Source organism: Vulpes vulpes, chromosome 13 (genome assembly GCF_048418805.1).
Source record: "Vulpes vulpes isolate BD-2025 chromosome 13, VulVul3, whole genome shotgun sequence".
NCBI classification, from domain to species: Eukaryota; Metazoa; Chordata; class Mammalia; order Carnivora; family Canidae; genus Vulpes; species Vulpes vulpes.
In genome coordinates, this window is record NC_132792.1 from 123148662 (window position 1) to 123168880 (window position 20219).

The following is a 20219-nucleotide window of genomic DNA, read 5'->3' on the forward strand; positions in this document are numbered from 1 at the left end:
TTTCCTCGGGCAGAGGATAACACCGCTTCGAAACCCCTTCCTCTCGCACTTAAACACCCAGCTCCGTGACTGGAGTCCGTACGCGGAAAGGACCGTGCATATTCTAAAGGGGTGTTGGCGGGCCGCAGCTCCCTGCCGCGGGGTCTGCGCGGGGTCTGCGCCTCGACACCGGCGTCCGAGCCTCGCCTCGCCTCGCCTCGCCTCGCCTCGCCTCGCCTCGCCTCGCCTCGCCTCGCCTCGCCCGCTGCCCGGGAGAGGCGCCGGCAGCGCCGTCCTCTGCAGCCTATTTTTGGAGTCTCGGGAGCCGGGCTCCGGGATTGCAGCGCACACAACGCGTCCGACTTAAGTTTACACCGGCAGCAGCCTGAGCATCCTAAGGTCGCCGCCGTCCTAGGCGGACAACCCCGTTTAAAGGTTGCCGACCTCCACGTTAAACACCTTAACTTTAAATCTTCCCGACACGCAAGTTACACACAACAATGAAGGTAGAGCCTTGGCCCGGGGGTGAGGACGGGAGCCTCCGGGCGGCGGCGGCGGCGGAGGGCGGAGGGCGGAGGGACGACGGCCCCGGGTGGAGAGCGAGTCCAGGGCACCGGGCTGCCCGGAGGGCACGCGGAGCACCCAGGCTGCGCGCGCGCCGGGGGAGGAGCCAGGGGTCCCGGGGGGCGGGGAGGGGGCTTCCCGCCGCGGCCGCCCGCCGCCCGCCGCCCGCCGCCCGCGCCCGCCGCCCGCGCCCGCTCCCTCCTCTCCTCACCTGCGAGTCGGAGGCGAACGCGGGGCTACGGCCGGGCGCCCGCTCTGTTTCCATCCCCGCTGGCTGACATGGCGGCCGAAGAGCTGTCACCCAGCCGGCTCGGGTCTCCCGCCGCGCGGGTGGAGGAGACACCTCTAGCCTTCCCGCCCCGCCTCCCTCTGCGCACCCTTCCCCGCTGGCCGGCTGGCGGCAGGCGGCCGGCGACCGCGGAGCATAGAGCTCGGGCGGCTAGAGAGGAAGCGCAACCATAGAGTACCAGTCCAGACGCAACCCGGATGGTCCGTCGGCCTCCTCGTCCGTCCACTCGCAATCCCGGGGCGGCACGCCCGGACGGAAGCGGAAGTGAGGGAAGTGGCAGGAAGGGGGACCGTTCGCATGCGCAGTGTGCGGCGTCTGGTCGCGCCGGGCCTAGTAGGGTGGTGGGGACCGGCGGCACGTGGGGGGTGGGGTTGGGGGCTCTGCACGGAGCTCGCGGGCGATGTGACGCTCGCCGGTTACGCTGGCACAGACCTCGGAGAGTGAGGATGTCGGTTCCCGCGGCGGGGCTGCCCCCGCGCCTGGCGCTCTCAGCCTTGGCCGGCGCGGGGCGCTTTTGCGTTCTGGGGCCGGGAGCGGCGAGGCGGACGGGCGTGTGCCCCGGGCACCGCCGGGCCCTGTCTGACCTCCACCCGCAGCCGGTGCCCACGCAGGGCTTCAAGGACTCACCGTCCTGGTTCCCCAGGTGCCGCTCAGAGCCCAGGAGCTACATCACCAGTCCGAAACTGGCCACGACCTTGGCGCATATCCTGGAGAACGAAAGGAAAACCGCCGACAGGCTCCTGCTGGAGTGCAACCCAGGTGAGTGCGTCGGGGCTGCGCTTCCTGGATAGTCACTCCTGCCGACCCCCCCCCCCCCACGACGGCGCCCGGGGGCAGGTGGGAGGTCTTTTGGGATCCCCACGCGGGAGCGATGTCTGCGGCGCTCCGCCTGCCCCTGGATTTTGCCGACTCCTCCAGATACTTGCACGACCCCCGCTCCACCACCACCCCCCCACCCCTGGCAAGAACCTTTATTTTTACATCCTCCTTCTAGAGAATGTAAGATGTATAGACGTTCTGAAAAAGACATTTTTGGGGGGGAAGATTTTAAGTAATCTCTCTACCCCGCGTGGGGCTCGAACTTAGAACTCGAAGGTCAAGAGCCTAGCACTCCCCAAACTGAAAAATACTTACTTAAAGCAGCACTGGGTGTCACGAGTCAGTTCTGTTTAGATTCGGCAGTATCTTACATGGTTAAAGTTTCTGTGTATCCCGCCTATGCGTGGTATGCTAAAGGCATCTTTGTTTTGCTGAGACCTAGTGAAACATTGTGATTAAGAACGCAGGCAGGCTTGGCTTGGCTTGGTCTGGCTTGGCTTGGACACGGTGGATTCAAAGCCAAGCAGCACAGCAGCACTTAGTTGTGATGTTGGCGTCCAATGATTTTATCCAATCCCCGGTTTTCTTACATGTCAATAACAGTGTGATATCTACTTTGAGGATGTTGTGAGGATCAAAATTAGGTAATACAGGTAAAATGTCTGCTTTAGTCGATATTCAAAGAATTTTTTTTTTCTTTTGCAAATAAACTTTTTGTTCTGTTAATAACACTAGGTCCTGGGATTCTGACTCAAGCATTACTTAAAAGCAAGGCCAAAGTGATTGCCCTTGAAAGTAACAGAAATTTTCTTCCACATTTGCAGGTATACTTTGTTTCTAAAAATAATTTGTTGCTCAGTCAGCTATCTTTGAGTATGTAGGAAAGTGAAAATTAAGAACACAGTTTACTTTTATAGACTCACTTTTGAGGATCATGCTATAAATATATTGTTATCCCCAGTGACTGGAACATAGTACAATAAGTATGATAGTAAGTGTCAATGCTTGTTGAATGACTGCAAGATTGAACTGAAAGATTGAGTTCTGAGATTTGTTCCCTGGGATGCCTCTGTTTCCTCAACATAGAATCTAAGTTAATGGGACTTCATTAACTCTGGGTTTAGTGTTTCAGAGGCAAGAAAGGTTCGGTATAGTCAGATACAGTTGCATGTAGTCAAAACATTATCCAAATGGGTTTTTTTTAGTGAAATCTGCTTCTTTATAGCAGACAGCTTCACTTAACAGTGAAGTGGAAATTAAGTAACTTAACCTGTTTGACTTTGGTTTTTTCATATGTAAACTAGAGACCTTAATACCCACTGGTATATGATCTTACTGCAATTTATTTTTATTTTAAAGACTATTTTAGAGAGAGAGACAGGGGAAGGGGTAGATAGGGAAGTAGAGAGAGAATCACAGGCCAACTCCCTGCTGAGTGTGGAGCCTAACATGGGGCTCAATCTCATGACCCTGAGATCCTGGCCTGAGACATAAACAAGAGTGGGACGCTAACCAACTATGCCACCCAGGAGCCCCTCTTGTTGCTATTTAAATTAAATAAGATAAATTGTACTGTTTTTGAATCCTAAATGCAATCAAGTTTTTAAATGTGATTTCACTATTATTGTAGAATTGAATTATTTTTTTTTTTAAAGATTTTATTTATTCATGAGAGACACAGAGAGAGAGAGACAGAGACAGAGATACAGGCAAAGGGAGAAGCAGGTTCCATGCAGGGAACCTGATGTGGGACTCCATCCAGGGTCTCCAGGATCACACCCTGGGGCTGAAGGCGGCGCTAAACCGCTGAGCCACCCAGGCTACCCCTAGAATTGAATTATTTTAGAATTCTGGCTGTCATATCATTATTATCATTATAGCATGGTATGTGACATACAAAAACAAAAAATGTACAGAACAAAGTCTTAATGTATGCATTCCTCTTACACTCCTATCAAACAAAATTCATTAGCTTTTCTTAGTTTAAGATTAAATATTAATCGTATTTATTATAACTATTATATTTTAATAGTCATAATACTATTATGACTGTTATATTTTAATAGTCGTGATAATTTAATAGACTATTAAAATATAAGTCATCATAATTTAATAATCATTATTATATTTAAAAATATGACTCTTGAGTAACTCGTGAGGTTATTTTATTGCTATACATAGAACAATTTGTAAGAATTTCAGTATAATATGTTTTTAAGATACACATTAAGTGAGGGGCACCTGGGTTGCTCAGTCAGTTAAGTGTCTGCCTTAGGTTCAACTCTTATCTCAGGGTCCTGAGATCCAGTCCCCCCCCCCCCCCCCCATTGGGCTCTTTGCGGGGGAGGGAGGGCAGGGATCTGCTTCTACCTCTCCCTCTGCTACCGCCCTCCCCCTCCCCCCGTACGTGCTTTCTCTCTTTCTCTCAAATTAAAAAAAAAAAAAAATCCTTTAAAGAAAAAAGATATGCATCAAGTGAGTGTTCTTTTTCTCTAACTGTCATAATGCCACACTCTGGCTTTCTTTACATTGTTGGCTTATTTTCAGCTTCTTGTGGACTCTGGAGTTATTCAATCCTCAGGCTTAGTCTTCTGTGCTTCTCCCTAGGGGGCCTCATCTGCACCCCTGGGTTTAATAACCTTCAACAAGCCAAGTCCTCACCAATGTATGTCTTTAGCCTGGACCACTGCACTGACCTCCCAATTTAGGCCTACAGATTCTCACCTGGCATTGCCACTTGGTTCACCCAATAGGCATCTCAAAATTAACAGGGCCAAAAGTATTTGATTTCTACCCCAGTATGTTTCTTCCCTAGTCTTTCTTAAGGATCTTCACAAAAATGATTATTAGAATTTACTAGATTTAGAAATAGAGTAATATTTAGATTGAAATCAAACACTTAAGAATAATTAGGGTTTTTATTTCATGAGTTTAAATTGCAAATTCTTGAAACCTTGATGTATACCAATAGAATTTTCTGTGCATGAGAACCTCAAAATGCATATCAAGTCACATTGTGTCCTCTTCTATTTGATTTTTTTACAACTTCAAATTAAGTTTTATGGAGTCTGTAGCTGACCTTGCTCTCACTACTAAGATCTCCAGTGCTACGGCAGAATGAGCTCATTGGGGCAGTGAAAAGATTGAGGTATATCAGACCTCTTCCAGAAGACAAGGAGCTTTCCCTCTATAGTGCTTCTATCTTTAGAAAACAGAAATGAAAAACCCAGGGGAAAATAGAGGGTGATCTACACAATGAGTATAGCCACATTCATTTGGGAAAGGACTCCTTAAACTCTTCTAGTAAAAAAAGGACTGTCTGCCTTTCACTTTAATATTTTTATTGTTTTCCTCTTCTATGAAGCATTTTGCCACTACCTGCAGACAGGTTGCAGCTCTCTGCCTGGGCCCAGGTGTGATCTTAGAATCGCTGTCAGTGCTCCAGGCAGCCTCCATTAAGCAATCGGATTAGTGTGGGGACACTTTTTGAACAATTGAAGCCATCGATACAGAGATAGCAAAAGAATAAGAATTGGTTGAAGGCTTTTTTGTTTTTTGGGCTTTTTCTTAGTAGTAGCGTATTTTCGTCACTTTTCAGGCATTAATTTCTCTTAACTCTTAAATTTTGGGGTAAATTTCTTAAAGTAGATTTTTGAATTGGTACAAAGTATGCATAACTGACAATTTTGAACACGTTATCTCTTTCTCTCTTTAGTCCCTGCGAAAAAAGGTGGATGGAGAACTAGAAGTGATCTACTGTGACTTCTTTAAAATGGATCCTAGAAATTTTGGAATAGTAAAACCACCCATTATGATTTCAGAAACACTTTTTCAGCATTTGGGAATAGCAGCAGTTCCTTGGTCAGAAGGTAATTTTTGTCACTCACTGCAGCAAATAGCTTATAATTTGCCAGCTTTCTCCAGCAGTACAGCTTGTCTACCGAATGGATCCACATCCTGTATAGATGATGCAGTTTATTGGGTGGGCACTCTTCACTTGACTGGCTTTCCTCTCACATAGCCAGGGTCAGAGCAGCTCCACAGAAGCCATGTGTCTATCAAGGAAAGATGCCCAGGCTTAGTTTTAATCGACTTAATATAGTTTGTTAACGTTTGACTCGACAACCCCAACCTCCTCCTCTTTCTTGGTAGTGGAACCTGTGGACTCTTTGAACTTCAGGATGGTTCAGGCTAAGAGCTGGATTCTGAAGAAGCACTTTGAAGGCAGCCCTAGTCATACATAGTAACTTTGAGTTAAAGACAATTGAACTCCTGTCCTTAAAAAATGGAGAGGTCCTGCTGGAAGCTTTGTTCCTTACCGTGGATCCTTAACATGAGAGTGGCAGCTAAAAGGTTGAAGGAGGGTGATATGATGATAGGGCAGCAAGTGGCCAGAGTTGTGAAAAGTAAAAACTCAGCCTTCCCAGCAGGAACTGTGGTAGTGGCTTCTCCAGGCTGGACATTGCACTGTATTTCTGAATGGGAAAGATCTGGAAAGCTGCCTGCAGAATGACCAGACACAGTACCAGGGTCTTTGGCTCTGGGAACAATTGGCATGATAGGTCTAATGGCCTACTTTGGCCTCCTTGACATCTGTGATGTGAAGGGTGGAGAAACAGTGATGGTTAATGCAGCAGCAGGGGGAGTGGGCTCTGTGGTGGGGCAGATTGCTGAGCTCAAGGGCTGCAAAGTTATTGGAGCAGCAGGGTCTGATGAAAAGGTTGGGTACCTTAAAAAGCTTGGATATGATGTTGCTTTTAACTACAAAACCGTGGAGTCTTTGGAAGAAACTGAAAAAAGCCTTTTCTGATGGTTATGATTGTTACTTTGGTAATGTAGGTGGAAAGTTTTCAAACATTGTTATTCCCCAGTTGAAGAAATTTGGAAGAATTTCTATTTGTGGGGCCATCATGACGTATAATAGTACTCGCCCACTTCCCCCAGGCCCACCCCAAGAGAATATTATCTATCAGCAGCTCTGCTGGGAAGGGTTCATCGTTTATCGCTGGCAAGGAGAGGTCCGCCAGAAGGCTTTGAAAGGCTTTTTTTGCTGACATGGGTCATAGAGGGTAAAATCCAGTACCACGAATACATCATTGAAAGATTTGAAAACATGCCAGCTGCATTTACGGGAATGCTGAAAGGAGATAATTTGGGAAAAACAATAGTGAAAGCATGAAAAAAATGGCACATGGAATCTAGACATCATTTGGATGATGACTTAATTTCTTTTTAACCATTTAATAAAAAATGTATGTTACCTTCATTATCTAAAAAAAAAAAAACTTAGTTTGATAAGTTTGATAATCAAACTTAGTTTGATTCAATAAAATGTGATTATAGGAAAAAGTTTTAACTTATTCAAATATTTTTGCTTGTATTCCTAACAGATATTCCATTAAGAGTAGTTGGAATTTTCCCAGCAAAAAATGAGAAAAAGATACTTTGGAAACTTTTATATGACCTATATTCTTCAACTTCTGTATATAGTTATGGACGAGTACAACTAAATATGTTTATTACTGAAAGGGAATATGAGGTAGGTTATTAACAAATACCTGATTAGTTTTTGTTTTGAAAGAGTGCTGTGATCTTCTCTGAATGGTCTTAATCTGTATGATTTTAATTTGAGCTCATGACATTGTTTTTAAATTTCTGTAATTTTTGAGTTTGATTTTTTAGTCTTTGTGGTTAAATATACATGACATAATATTTACCATTTTAACTTTTTAAGTGTGTAGTTCAGTGACATTAAGTATATTCAAATTGTGGCACAACTGTTACCACCATCTAGCTCTTCTTGGCACATTTTTATCGTTCCATACTAAATTAAACATTACCTCCCCTTCCCCTGAGCCTCCGGTAAACATTCTTCTACTTTCTATCACAGTGAGTTTGACTGTTCTAGGTACTTTGTCATTGTTGGAGTCCTGGAATGTCGCACTTTTGTGTCTGACTGTCTTCAATTAGCCTAATGCTTTGGTGATTCATGCAAGTCATAGCATGTGTCAGAATTTCAGGGTTTTTTTTTTGTTTTTTTTTTTTTTAGAATTTCAGTTTTTAAGGCAGAAAAATAGGTCATTGCCTAGCTGTACGTATATTTACATACAAGCACATAATGCACATAGGCACACATGCCTTCCTCCACCTTCTGTTTATCCATTCATCTGTCAGTTGGCATTTGAGGTGCTTCCACTTTATTACTGTGAACGATGCTGCTGTGAGATTTGGCGTGCAGATCTTTTCCAGTCCCTGCTTTCAGTACTTTGGGCTATTTACCCAGAAGTGGAATTGCTGAACCATATGGCAATAATTTTTTTTTTTTTTTTAAGATTTTATATATTTTTGAGAGAGAGACAGAGCATGAGAGGTGGGAGAGGCCGAGGGAGAGAGTTAAGGACACTCCCACTGAGTGAGGAGCCCAATATAAGGCTTGATCCCAGGATCTTAGGACCATGACTTGAACCAAAGGCAAACGCTTAATGCACTGAGCCACCCAGGCACCTCAATACTATTAAATTTTTTTTTCTATTTTTTGATTTTTTAAGGGCCCACTCTTCAGTTTCCTGTAGTGTTTTTACCATTTTGTATTCCCACCAACAACACACAAGAGTTCCGGTTTCTCCATGTTCAGTCCAACACTTCTTTCCTGTTGTTTTATAGTGCCTGTTGTAGTGCTGTGAGATAGTATCCCATTGTGGTTTTGATTAGATTCATGATGTTGGACATCTTTTCATGTGCTTATACACCATTTGTATATCATCTTTGGAGGAATGTCCTTTGCCCTTTTCTTTGGGTTTTTTTTTTTTCTGTTGAGTTTTAGGAGTTACTTATATATTCTCAGTATTAATCCCTGCTTAGGTATTTGATTTGTAAATTTTTTTCTCCCCATCTGTGGGTTGCCATTTTATACTGTTGATTGTGTCCTTTGATTCTCAAAGTTGTTAATTTGATGACATCTAGTTTGTCTTTTGCTGCCTGTCCCGTTGGTATCATAGCTAAGAAATCACTGTCAAATCCAAGGTCATGAAGCTTTTCTTTTCTTCTTAAGAGTTTTATAGTTTCAACTCTTATATTCTAGTCTTTGATCCATTTTGAATTACTTTTTTTTATATGGTGTTGGGTAAGGGTCCAACTTTGTTCTTTTGCATATGAGTATCCAGTTTTCCCAGCATCTTTTATTGAAAAGACTGTCTCTTTCCCCATCAAATGGCCTTGGTACCCTTGTCAAAACATCACTTAACTATACACATGAGCATCTGTTTCTGGGCTATTTTATTACATTAGGTTCTTCAGTGTCTCTTGAGATTGCATATGAATTTTAGGATGGGTTTTTCTATTTGTGAGAAAAAACATCGTTGGGATTTTGATATGGATTGCATTGACTCTGTAGGTCACATTGGGTAATGTTGAAACATTTTAACATTGATCAGTCTTCCAGTCTGTGAACATAGGTTGTTTCTCGATTTATGTTTAGTTTCTTTCATCAGTGTTTTACAGTTTTAAGTGTACAAGTATTTCAACGTACAAGTATTTCAACCTCCTTGGTTAAATTTTTTTTTATTCATGAGAGACACAGAGAGAGAGAGAGAGAGAGAGAGAGAGGCAAACACAGGCAGAGGGAGAAGCAGGCTCCTCACTGGGAGTCCGATGTGGGACTCAGTCCCAGGACCCAGGGATCACAACCTGAGCCAAAGGCAAATGCTCAACCACTGAGCCACCCAGGCGCCCCTTCCTTGGTTACATTGGTTCCTAAGTATTTTACTCTTTTTAATGTTATTGTAAACAAAGTTGTTTTCTTAATTTTACTTTTCAGATTATTCATTGTTAGTATACAGAAATATGCTTGACTTTTGTGTATTATTTTTATATTCTGCAACTTTGCTGAATTTATGTACTGACTCTCACAGGAATAGTTAGGATTTTTAGACTACTCTCTGAAATTGAAGGACCTTCTGAGAGTAGTGTCTGGAGTCTAGAGAGTAATGTTTCTTTGCTGCTCAGAAAGCTTCATATTATTAAATCTTGTAATCCATTGTAGCAGATGTTTACTTGTACATCAGAGTTATGTGTTAGGATAGTGGAGCAAGAAATGAAAGAATGGTTTATTCACCAAGACTCAGTAAGGAAATAGTGATGATCCATGGAAAGAGAAGGGGGTCTCAGAACCTTGAGGCTGTACATACGTTATGTGCATGAAAAATTGAAAGAAAGAAACTGGAAATGCTTCATCAGGTTTTACTTTGCTACTAGGGAAATGTTCTGGTACTAATACCATGGACCTTTTCATACGTGTTTTCCTCTGTGTACTGCTCTTTCATTCACTTGAGAAAACCACACATCCCTCAAGTGTCAACCTGAACAATTCTTGTCTCAAAATTTAATAGCCCACCTGATACATACTTCTGATACATACTTGTGCTTCTCCATGGGAATTCTATGTTTTTGTTTCATTATTTCTTTTTTTTTCTTTAAGATTTATTTATTCATGAGAGAGACAGAGGGTTTCATTATTTCTTTAATGAGATTTTGCCCTGATAGGGGTTATGGCTATAGGAGATCAGTTTCACACACATTGTAAGTGTGATGATGTATTTTAGTATGAAAGTTCAAAAAAGTTTTTCTCTTTTTTGAAATAGTTATGGTAAAAAAAAAAAAAAAGAAATAGTTATGGTTAAGATGTTACATTTCTAATTTCCTTTAATTTTTAAATACTCTTAAGGTATTTTAAGATTCAGAATTTCATTTTTATTGTCTATAGTTATATAAACCTGTAACTTATTTTCTTTTACTAGAAACTGGTGGCAAGTCCTGAAACTCCACACTTGTATCAAGTATTAAGTGTGCTCTGGCAAGTAGCCTGTAAGATTAAGCTTCTGCATGTGGTAAGTAAAATCCTTCTAAATTTTAAATGTAAGAGATAAGTCATTTTTATTTTTAATTTTTTAAAATTTTAATTAAATTCAGTTTATTAATATATAGTGTATTATTAGTTTCAGAGGTAGAGTTCAGTGATTCATCAGTTGTGTAGAACACCCAGTGCTCATTCCATCACCTGTGCTTCATAATGCCCGTCATCCAGTTACTCCATCCTCCCACACCCTGAACTTCATTTTGTTTTTAAAAAACAAACTTTCATTTGTTTTTTGTTTTTTTTTAATTTGTTTTTAAAGAGGCTACATTTCTGTGACCAGTAAATGGAGAAAAATTAAAAATTCATTTTATTATTTTTCCCAGCTATTGAAGATGACAGAGCAAGGTAACTTTGTGCTTATATTTTTGCCACAAATATTTATGTTTTTCTCTGATTATAAAAATAATAATACACTTATTGTAAAAAAATGAGACATAAGAAAGGAAGGAAGAAGAAAAGAATTTTAAAAACTCATCACTGGGATCCCTGGGTGGCGCAGCGGTTTAGCGCCTGCCTTTGGCCCAGGGCACGATCCTGGAGACCCGGGATCGAATCCCACGTCAGGCTCCCGGTGCATGGAGCCTGCTTCTCCCTCTGCCTGTGTCTCTGCCTCTCTCTCTCTCACTGTGTGCCTATCATAAATAAATAAAATTAAAAAAAAAAAAAAAAAAACTTTAAAAAAAAAAAAAACTCATCACTATAATTCCACTACCCAGAGGTCACTATTGACATTTGTGGCCTATTTGTAGCCTTTTATTTTTCCTATGTTTTTTTTTTTTCTTTAAGTTATAGAGATTATATTATTTTGTATCTTTTTTTTTTTTTAATTTTTATTTATTTATGATAGTCACACAGAGAGAGAAAGAGAGAGAGAGGCAGAGTCACAGGCAGAGGGAGAAGCAGGCTCCATGCACCGGGAGCCCAACGTGGGATTCGATCCCAGGTTTCCAGGATCGCGCCCTGGGCCAAAGGCAGGCATCAAACTGCTGCGCCACCCAGGGATCCCCTATTATTTTGTATCTTATCTTTTTTTACTTAATAGCTAATAGATAATAAGGTTTTTTTTTTCTCTTGTCACTAGACATTTTTCCCAAGTTGTCTTTTTCATTTTGTTTTTTAATTTTGAGAGAGAGAGAGAGAGAATGAGCATGAGAGCAGGGAGGGACAGGGAGAAGCAGACTCCCTCCTGCAGACCAGGTTGCCCAAAGCAGACACTTAACCAACTGAGCCACCTAGGTGCCCTTTTCCTAAGGTTTTTGTTTATTTTAAGATTGTATTTATTCATGAGAGACACTGAGAGAGAGGCAGAGACACAGGCAGAGGGAGAAGCAGGTTCCATGCAGGAAGCCCGATGCGGCAGTCAATCCCAGGACTCCAGGATCACTCCCCTGGGCTGAAGGCAGGTGTTCAACCACTGAGCCACCCAGGCATCCTCTTTTCCTAAGTTTTTAATGGCCACTTAAAACCTCACTAGAGAGCATTCCCCTTCGTAGTTTATTTCTTTAGGCAAAATCAGAGTCAGCTAATAGAAATATGTGAGCCACACGTATAACTTTACATGTAAAGCTATATTTCGTAGCAACATTTATAAAAAGTAAAAAAGAAACAGGTGAAATGTCTTTTTTAATCTTCTTGATTTAAAATATCATTTCAGGGGATCCCTGGGTGGCTCAGCAGTTTAGTGCCTACCTTTGGCCCAGGGTGTGATCCTGGGGTCCCAGGGTCAAGTCCCATATCAGGCTCCCTGCATGGAGCCTGCTTCTCTCTCTGCCTGTGTCTCTGCCTCTCTCTCTCTCTCTCTCTCTGTGTCTCATAAATAAATAAATAAAATCTTAAAAAAATATCATTTCAGTGTGTAGTCAGTATTTTACAATTAGTTATTACATAACTTTTTTTTAAATGTGTGGGGCCTTTGAAGTCCAATGTGTGTTTTACCCTTAACAGTACATCTCCATTCAGACTAGGTATGTTTCAGGTGTCAATAGCCACATATGACTAATGGCTACTATATTCATAGCAAAGGGCCAGAGTGAAGACAAAACTGATAAACACTATTTCTCTCATATAATAATTTGGTCTTTCACTTTTTTATTTTAGTAGAATTTTTACTGGATATATGTTTACATATTTGCTGAGCCCTTGTACTTCTAGGGACCTGATGGTTTCACTTCTAAATTCGCCTTGTGTATGTCCCTGTCATCCCATTACTGCTGTCATCTAGCAACACATTAAGCCCATGCATACTTAGTTGTTAGAAGGTTATCCATTTGATTTAGCTTTTGTGCCAATTCTGTTTGTTTTCCTCTAGTACATGAGGTTCTTAGATTGGCTCTCTTTTTTTTTTTTTTATCAGATTGGCTCTCTGTTCCTTGTCTTTAGTATCTGTCGAGTTCCTATTGTTTTTCTGTCTTCCCAGAAATCTTTCACCCTAGGATTCACAGCACTGCCCCTGCCTGTATACTGTAATGTTTGTATTGCTATTCTCCATGTCCCTAAAATCCTTTCTTACCTCAGTGATCTCTCATTCTATTAGCTTTTTATCTGGGCCTCCTCCCCTCATGGCTATTGGTTAGTGTCTTCATAAAGCTTCATGAGGACTTTGGCTTTCTGGAGAGTCTTCTCTTTTCTTTGTTCTGCAGTATTTATTTTCAAAGGCTCTGTTTTGACTTGTGCCATTCATTAATGTCAGTGTTGATCCAGTGGCTCCTAACCTGACTGTGACCCTAATATGCAAATCTTAGCTGTTAAACTAACTTAAGGACCTGTTTGCATAATTACATTAGGATGCCACTTTATCTAAATAAGTAAGAGAAATAGCTATATCTGGATAGACCTTTGATTCTCATCTTTTTTTAAAAAAAAAAAATAAAACGGAGAGAGAAGAGGGAAGTTTATGGTTTAACTATCCCATGTTGTTTTTCTTAAGTCCGAGTAGAATAGTGACTTGGATTTGATTCATTTTGTTGCTCAAAGGCAGTAGTAACTTAGGGCACTTTGACTAATGAGAACTAAAAGAAATATTTTGGTTTCATTTACCTTCCCTTAAGGAGCCTCGGTCCTCATTTGGCGTATATGGTCAAAGTGGGCAACTGGATGATCCGAAGAATAAGGTGGTAAGAATGAATGAATACCCTTGCCTTTTTCCCTCTAAATGGAACATCCTATTTTCTTTAAGATTTTTGGTATTCTGTATTTACTTAGATTTTTAATTTTAGGATATTTGGAAATGTTCTTTAAACATACCTTAACTGCTTTTAATAAATTCAAATTATTTTGGAAAAGAGTAATAATTTTCAGCTAATTAAACAGTGGATACTAGTTAGCATAGTCATAGCTTAAACAGAATTTGATTTCCATCTCTTGAACATACATCTCAAATTTAGAAAATACAGTCATCTTAGGGTACATCTAATTTGATGAGCTAAAGATGCAATTTTATACTCAGAAATCTGTTATGTTACTATTTATAATGATGGAGTTCATCAACAGGTATGTCTTGTTTCTTACCCAGAGGGTGGGACTTTTGTTTGTTTATTTTTTTCCTCTTTCTATAAAACCAAAGTGATAATGTTATAAAGTGATCCTCCATTTACTTTATGTCAGGAGTACACATAGCAAAATCAGAATAAAGTAGCTAAATTTTAAAAAATAATCCAGAGTTTCACTTCAGGATAAAATGCTAATGATGCATAGTTCAGCCTGAAGTCTCATTTGCCTACTTACTTTTTTTTTTTTCCTCCTGCCACTAAAAGAAAAAAAAAGAAATGACCAATTTAGAGATGGTCTGACTTTTCAATGATCAGTCATTGTTATGATTTTAGAGATTTTAGCTCTATTTCACTCTCCATAAGCATATTTTTGTAGCCTCATAGAATAGAATCAGAGTAATATATTTTGGCTTAAGACCATTAAGAACTTACTCAAATGTCCCAAGAGTGAACAATCCTGTATATAAGACACTTGCTCATTTTTTTAGTTACAAGAACTAATGCTTAAAATGGCGTGTTTGGCCAAATTAAATATATAAACTTTAGGGATGAAGAGGAGATAACCAGACGTCATGTTTCATGAGAGAATTTTATTCAGATATTCCACCCTGTATCTCTGATATCAGCATGTTCATAATTGCTACAGAGGCACTTGAGACATTTAACCATTTATTAGAGCACATAATTCTATTTCCATCCAAGTTGTTTGGGATTTTCCACTTTTTGGAAGCCATCTTTATATCACTGGAATTTTTTTTTTCTTACTTTAAAAAAAAATGATTTTATTTATTTATTTGAGAGAGAGCAGGAGCAGCAGAGAGGGGCAGAGGGAGAGGAAGAAGCAGGCTCCCTGCTTAGGGCTCCAATGTGGGGTTTGATCCCAGTTCCCAAGATCATGACCTGAGCCCAAAGCAGATGCTTCACTGACTTGAGCCACCCAGGTGCCCCCAGAACATTTTTTTCAAAGATATAAATAGCCATTTATTTAACACCAGGAAAGTTTTTTCTTCCCTATTTATCAAGTAAGTATCTGTAACTACAAAACTACCTACAAGCTTCCTTGCTTGCTTTATTTTTCTTTTTAAGATTTTATTTTTAAGTAATTTAGGTCACCAACCTGGAGCTTGAACTCACAACCCAGAAGATTGCACACTCTACCAACTGAGCCAGCCAGGCACCCCCTACCAGCTCATTTTTTAAAGTCCTCCTCAGGGATACCTGGGTGGCTCAGCTATTGAGCATCAGCCTTCTGCTCAAGATGTGACCCTGGGGTCCCGGGATCGAGCCCCACGTTGGACTCCCTGCGTGGAGCCTGCTTCTTCCTCTGCCTGTGTCTCTGCCTGTCTCTCTCTGTGTCTCTCATGAATGAATGAATGAAGGAATTAATTAATTAATTAATTAATTTAAAAAAATAAAGTCCCCTTCAAAAGTCTTATTATCAAAAAAAAAAAAAAACAAAAGTTTTATTATCAACAACATAGGACACTTCATGCCTGAGGTTATTTCCCTCTCTAATAATTACTAAATATTTTTTAAATTTTATTACCTTCCCTCTTTTGAAAAAAGATTAATCCTTCAAGCAGGCATCCAAAACTAGAACTGGAATTGATTGAAAGTTTATTTTTTAAGCTAATAGATCTTCCACAAACAGTATATATATTTAAAAATATGTATGTTTGTGAATGTACATATATGTGTGTGTTTGTGTATATATAGCTAGATAAGTAATAAGGGATTACTACCACTATATGAGATTTCCAGAGGACTTAAATGGAAGGCCTCTCTGCTTTCTGAGGGATAATTTCAGAGGAAAAAAACATCTTAACTTTATATCAAGGCATATACTTTCTGAATCAGAATTCTGTATACTAGAGCAGGTTGGTCAGCTTTTTCAGTAAAGGGCCAAACAGCAAATGTTTTATGCTTTGCAGACCACATAATAGTCTTTGTCATATTCTTTGTTGTTTTGTTCTGTTTTGTTTTATTTTAACAATCCTTTACAAATGTAAAAACCATTTTAGATCCAACTACAAAAAAACAGGCAGGCCACGGACCATAGTTGTAACCCCATAGTTTTTTAAATATCCAAGTGAAAATGTTAAGTCAAGGTGTGACCTGGGTGGCTCAGTCGGTTAGGCGTCTGCCTTCGACTTGGGTCATGATCTCAGGGTCCTGGGATTGAGCTGCTCAGCAGGGAACCTGCTTCTCTCTCTTCCCCCTGCTCGTGCTCTTTCTCGCTGTCTCTCTCAATAAATAAAATCTTTAAAAAAAAAAAAAAAACGGAAAATATAAGTCAATAATGGTTTTTTATCCTTAGGATCTGGGGTTGTGTCTCAAACATAGAAGAAACTCAGTATGTGTTAGGATCATATTTGGGATCTGATTTTACCCTGCTTCAAAGTTAATTAGCTGTTATTCTTTCATTGATACTGCCCAAAGGTAGACTCCTGTATTAGATGAAGGACTTTATCTGCCCTACATCCCATGGGGTAACAGGGTGTACCTCAATTGGATGGTGTACATGCTGGGCCTTGCTTTGCAACTTAGAAACACTAGGGGATTTCACTTCCTTTATAGCAAATATGACGCAAGCCTCCTCTTTGCCATGCAGGGAGCCATTATTTCATCCTCCAAGGTGGCTCACTGCAAACAACCCTGAAAAACTGCCCAGGTAAAGAGTAGTTTTAGGGCCTTGCACTCTTGACACACCTAGCAAGAATAGAGAACACTCAGGATCTGTGGTGATGGCCTTTTCAAACAGCTAGTTTGAATGAATAAATGAACTATGTCTTTTTCTGGCAGTATTTATGACTAACACACTTTATTTTTTTTCTCTCTCCAGAAACCATTAGAACAAGTAAACAAACAAGTAGGACAAAACATGTGTTTAATTCAACTGACTCCTCATCAGAATTTATTTACAGAGAATTTAACATCTATTAACTATGATGTATTTTTTCTCATGTTAAAGCAGTGTTTTATGAAGCGCAATTTCAAGCTAATGGACCATTTACAGTAAGTAAAAAGAATAAAAGCAAGTATAAAAGTGGCAGTTTTTTTTTTTTTTTTTTTTTTTTTAAGATTTTGTTTATTAATGAAAGACACCAAGAGAGGGCAGGGACACAGGCAGGAAGAGAAGCAGGCTCCCTGCAGGAAGAGCCCGTTGCGGGACTCAATCCTAGGACTACAGGATCACATCCTGAGCCAAAGGCAGCCACTCAACCACTGAGCCACCCAGGTATCCCAGAAGTGGCAGTTTAATGTAAGAATTATACTTCATGTTAGAGGTCCATTTTCTATATCTTGTATATCATGATTAACAGAGTGAGGTACCATGTTTTCATGCATCTATTTCTTCAAAACAGTTCCTTCTCCAGTGCACATTTTGAGAAAAATAAAATTCAATTTTCCATATAATCTCTTGAGCTTAATTTTTTTTCCATTGAGAATATAACAGCCTACCAGTTATTTCATCTTTGTCAGAGTATATGGCCAGGATTAACTTAGGTGGAGAACTAGCTGCTTGCCAGTGACCAGGATGGAAGGAGCCTCAGTGGTGACATACCCATCATCTTGCCTTTTCTCACTGCTTATCCTTTGTGGTTTTATTTCCTAAATCAAAGCAGGCACAGATTATTATACCTCCCTAGTCCTCCTGTGCTGGGCCAAATTTATGTTTCTACTAAAGCTTTATAAAAATTATAGCTATTACTGCCTACTCGGTATCTATGTAACTTTTACGTGGGGCTGTGCACTTTGGAATCAGCAGCCCATGTCTTTGAAAGTACTGTCAGAGGATAGGTGAAACTCTGAATGAGCTGTTGATTGAACAATATTTGTATAAAAATAAATGTTAAAAAAAAAAAAAATAAATGTTAAGGGGCGCCTGGGTGGCTCAGTGGTCGAGCATCTGCCTTTAGTTCAGGGCATGATCTCGTGGTCCTAGGATCAAGTCTCACATCGGCTCCCCACAGGGAGCCTGCTTCTCCCTCTGCCTCTGTCTCTGCCTCTCTCTGTGTGTCTCTCATGAATAAATAAATAAAATCTTTAAAAAAAATAAAATTAAAAAAGTAAATGTTAAGAATGGCAATAGTCTAATAAGTTTAATCTATTTTTTATCTTATCACCTGTGGTACTGATTGTGTTGAATGAAAATATCAAGGATAAAGGAAATTAGGGGGGTGCCTGGGTGGCTCAGTCAGTTAAGCATCTACCTTCAGCTCATGTCGTGATCTCAGGGTCCTGGGATCGAGCCCCACGTCAGGCTCCCTGCTTAGCGCGGTTCTGCTTCTCTCTCTCCCTCCACCTGCCTCATGCTTTCTCTCTCCCTCTGTTTCAAATAAATTTAAGTCTTTAAAAAAAAAAAATGTAGGAAATTAGGGGTACCTGGGTGGCTCAGTTGGTTGAGTGTCTCTTGATTTCAGCTCAAGTCTTGATTTCAGGATTGTGAGTTCGAGCTCTGTGTGGAGCCTACCTTAAAAAAATTTTTTTTAAAAAGGCAGCCCTAGGAAATATGATAAACCATGGTGAAAAATGTTAAAAATTCCTTTGGCGATCTCTGAATTGAAAGTATGTTTATACCTATGAGCAGGATTCCATTCAAAATCTAAAAGTTCTTGTCAAAGGCTCATTGATGGTTTCTTGCTAGGGTAATTAATAAGGCAGTTTTTTGCTTTATAATTTATCACCAGCAATTGTTAAATAAAAAGGTGAAACCTATTTCCTCTTTGACATCTCCTGGATGCCAGTTTCTGCTGTTTGTACTTACTGATATATTACATGGACCTAAATGTAGTTAAGAATGCTTTGCAAAGAGAATTAACAGATGGAAGAGGTAGGCAGAAGAATTGTTTTGGGGCAGCCTGGATAGCTCAGCGGTTTAGAGTCGCCTTTAGCCCAGGGCGTGATCCTAGAGACCTGGGATCAAGTCCCACGTCAAGCTCCCTGCATGAAGCCTGCTTCTGTCTCTGCCTCTCTCTGTCTTTCTCTGTGTCTCTCATGAATAGATAAATAAAATCTTTAAAAAAAATTATTTTGAAGGGCAATGGTAGACTAGAATTTTGTGTTAAGACTTGATGAAAAAAAATTAAAAAAAAAAAAAAAAAAAAGACTTGATGAGAACACGTTAAAAGTCCAAATTTGCTCTTTGGGTGATAGGTAAGCCATGAATCTTTAGAAATAATGGTAAAAGCTGCATATTTTATGTAGGCTCTTAAACCAAATAAGAATAATTATAGATCCATAAATTAAGCATCTTAAGTTGGGCATAGAAGCCATCTCTACCAATATTTACCACAGTTATAAAAAGGAACCAAGCAGATTTACTTTGTGTTTCTTTTGCAGGTTATTGAGTCCAGTTAATGCAGCAGCTATATTGAAGCAAATAGGGAAAGATGGAGACATGAAAATAACAGATCTGTATCCTCAAGACTTTAAACAGCTTTTTGAAGCTATAGAGTATTTCAGAGAATCTTGCAGGTGGCTCCTTGATGATTGTGTGGAAGAGATGATCATGTAGGAACTTGATTGCCCATACCTGAGCCATTGATATATTTGAAAATTATGGCACAAATGGAAGAGAACCACATTTGAAAAGCTTCCAGCCTTTCAACAGAAGATAACTCTTCTTGTTTTGCAGATTGAGCAGATAATTTCTTTTGAAGGTGATAGTTTCCTAAACCGTGGATGCCATTATATTCACAGAAAATAAAATGAAAACTTCAGTTAATTGTGAATTTGATCAGATTGCATTTGTTTTGTTTTGAATTTCTATCTACTGTAGACGCACTGGTAGTTGTAGGATATTGCCAGATGAAGTTTCTTTTTAAAAATCCCTTTGGCCAAGGGCACCTGGCTGGCTCAGTCAGTAGAGCATGTGTCTTGATCTCAGGGTTGTGAGTTTACGCCCCATCCATGTTGGGTGTAGAGTTTACTTTAAAAAAAAAATCCCTTTGGCCAAATATCTTACATTATATTAACTTAAATATTCCACTTTCACTGTTGAGTTTTGCTTCCTCCTGGAGGGCAAGAGTTTGTACATTATTAAGCTTAGAAAGTAAATTAAAATGATTTTAAGTGGTTTGTTTTACTTTTCAGATTGTTGAATTAATATCAAGTATTGTACAATGAAATTATTTCGATTTTAAAATGGATTAAACTTTTTTAG

General features: G+C 40.1%; 2 protein-coding genes and 1 pseudogene across 15 annotated transcripts in view; 2 read left to right on the forward strand and 1 right to left on the reverse strand.

The window, feature by feature from the left end:
- The window catches only part of CNST (consortin, connexin sorting protein), a 121736-nt gene extending 120668 nt beyond the window's left edge, over positions 1-1068 (reverse strand). For 5 of the 13 annotated variants that reach the window (XM_072732814.1, XM_072732811.1, XM_072732808.1 and 2 more), the window contains exon 1: positions 755-893. The gene's annotated coding sequence lies outside the window, so the exon portion shown is untranslated. Of the gene's footprint in view, positions 1-754 lie in introns of all 13 variants that reach the window. The other 8 variants (XM_072732813.1, XM_072732812.1, XM_026003419.2 and 5 more) reach the window with 7 other exon arrangements.
- TFB2M (transcription factor B2, mitochondrial) lies at positions 1023-19788 on the forward strand. 2 transcript variants are annotated; one of them, XM_072732816.1, is made up of 8 exons: positions 1023-1591; positions 2387-2475; positions 5367-5520; positions 7042-7190; positions 10447-10536; positions 13613-13678; positions 16896-17068; positions 19397-19788. In XM_072732816.1, exons 1-8 carry the CDS (start codon positions 1030-1032, stop codon positions 19569-19571), a joined length of 1458 nt encoding a protein of 485 aa, XP_072588917.1. In that variant the 5' UTR covers positions 1023-1029; the 3' UTR covers positions 19572-19788. The 2 variants fall into 2 exon arrangements, with proteins under 2 accessions (XP_072588917.1, XP_072588918.1); XM_072732817.1 differs by having other exon boundaries at positions 13613-13675.
- On the forward strand, positions 5833-6832 carry LOC112923544 (prostaglandin reductase 1 pseudogene; annotated as a pseudogene).
- Positions 19789-20219: the final 431 nt, after the last annotated feature.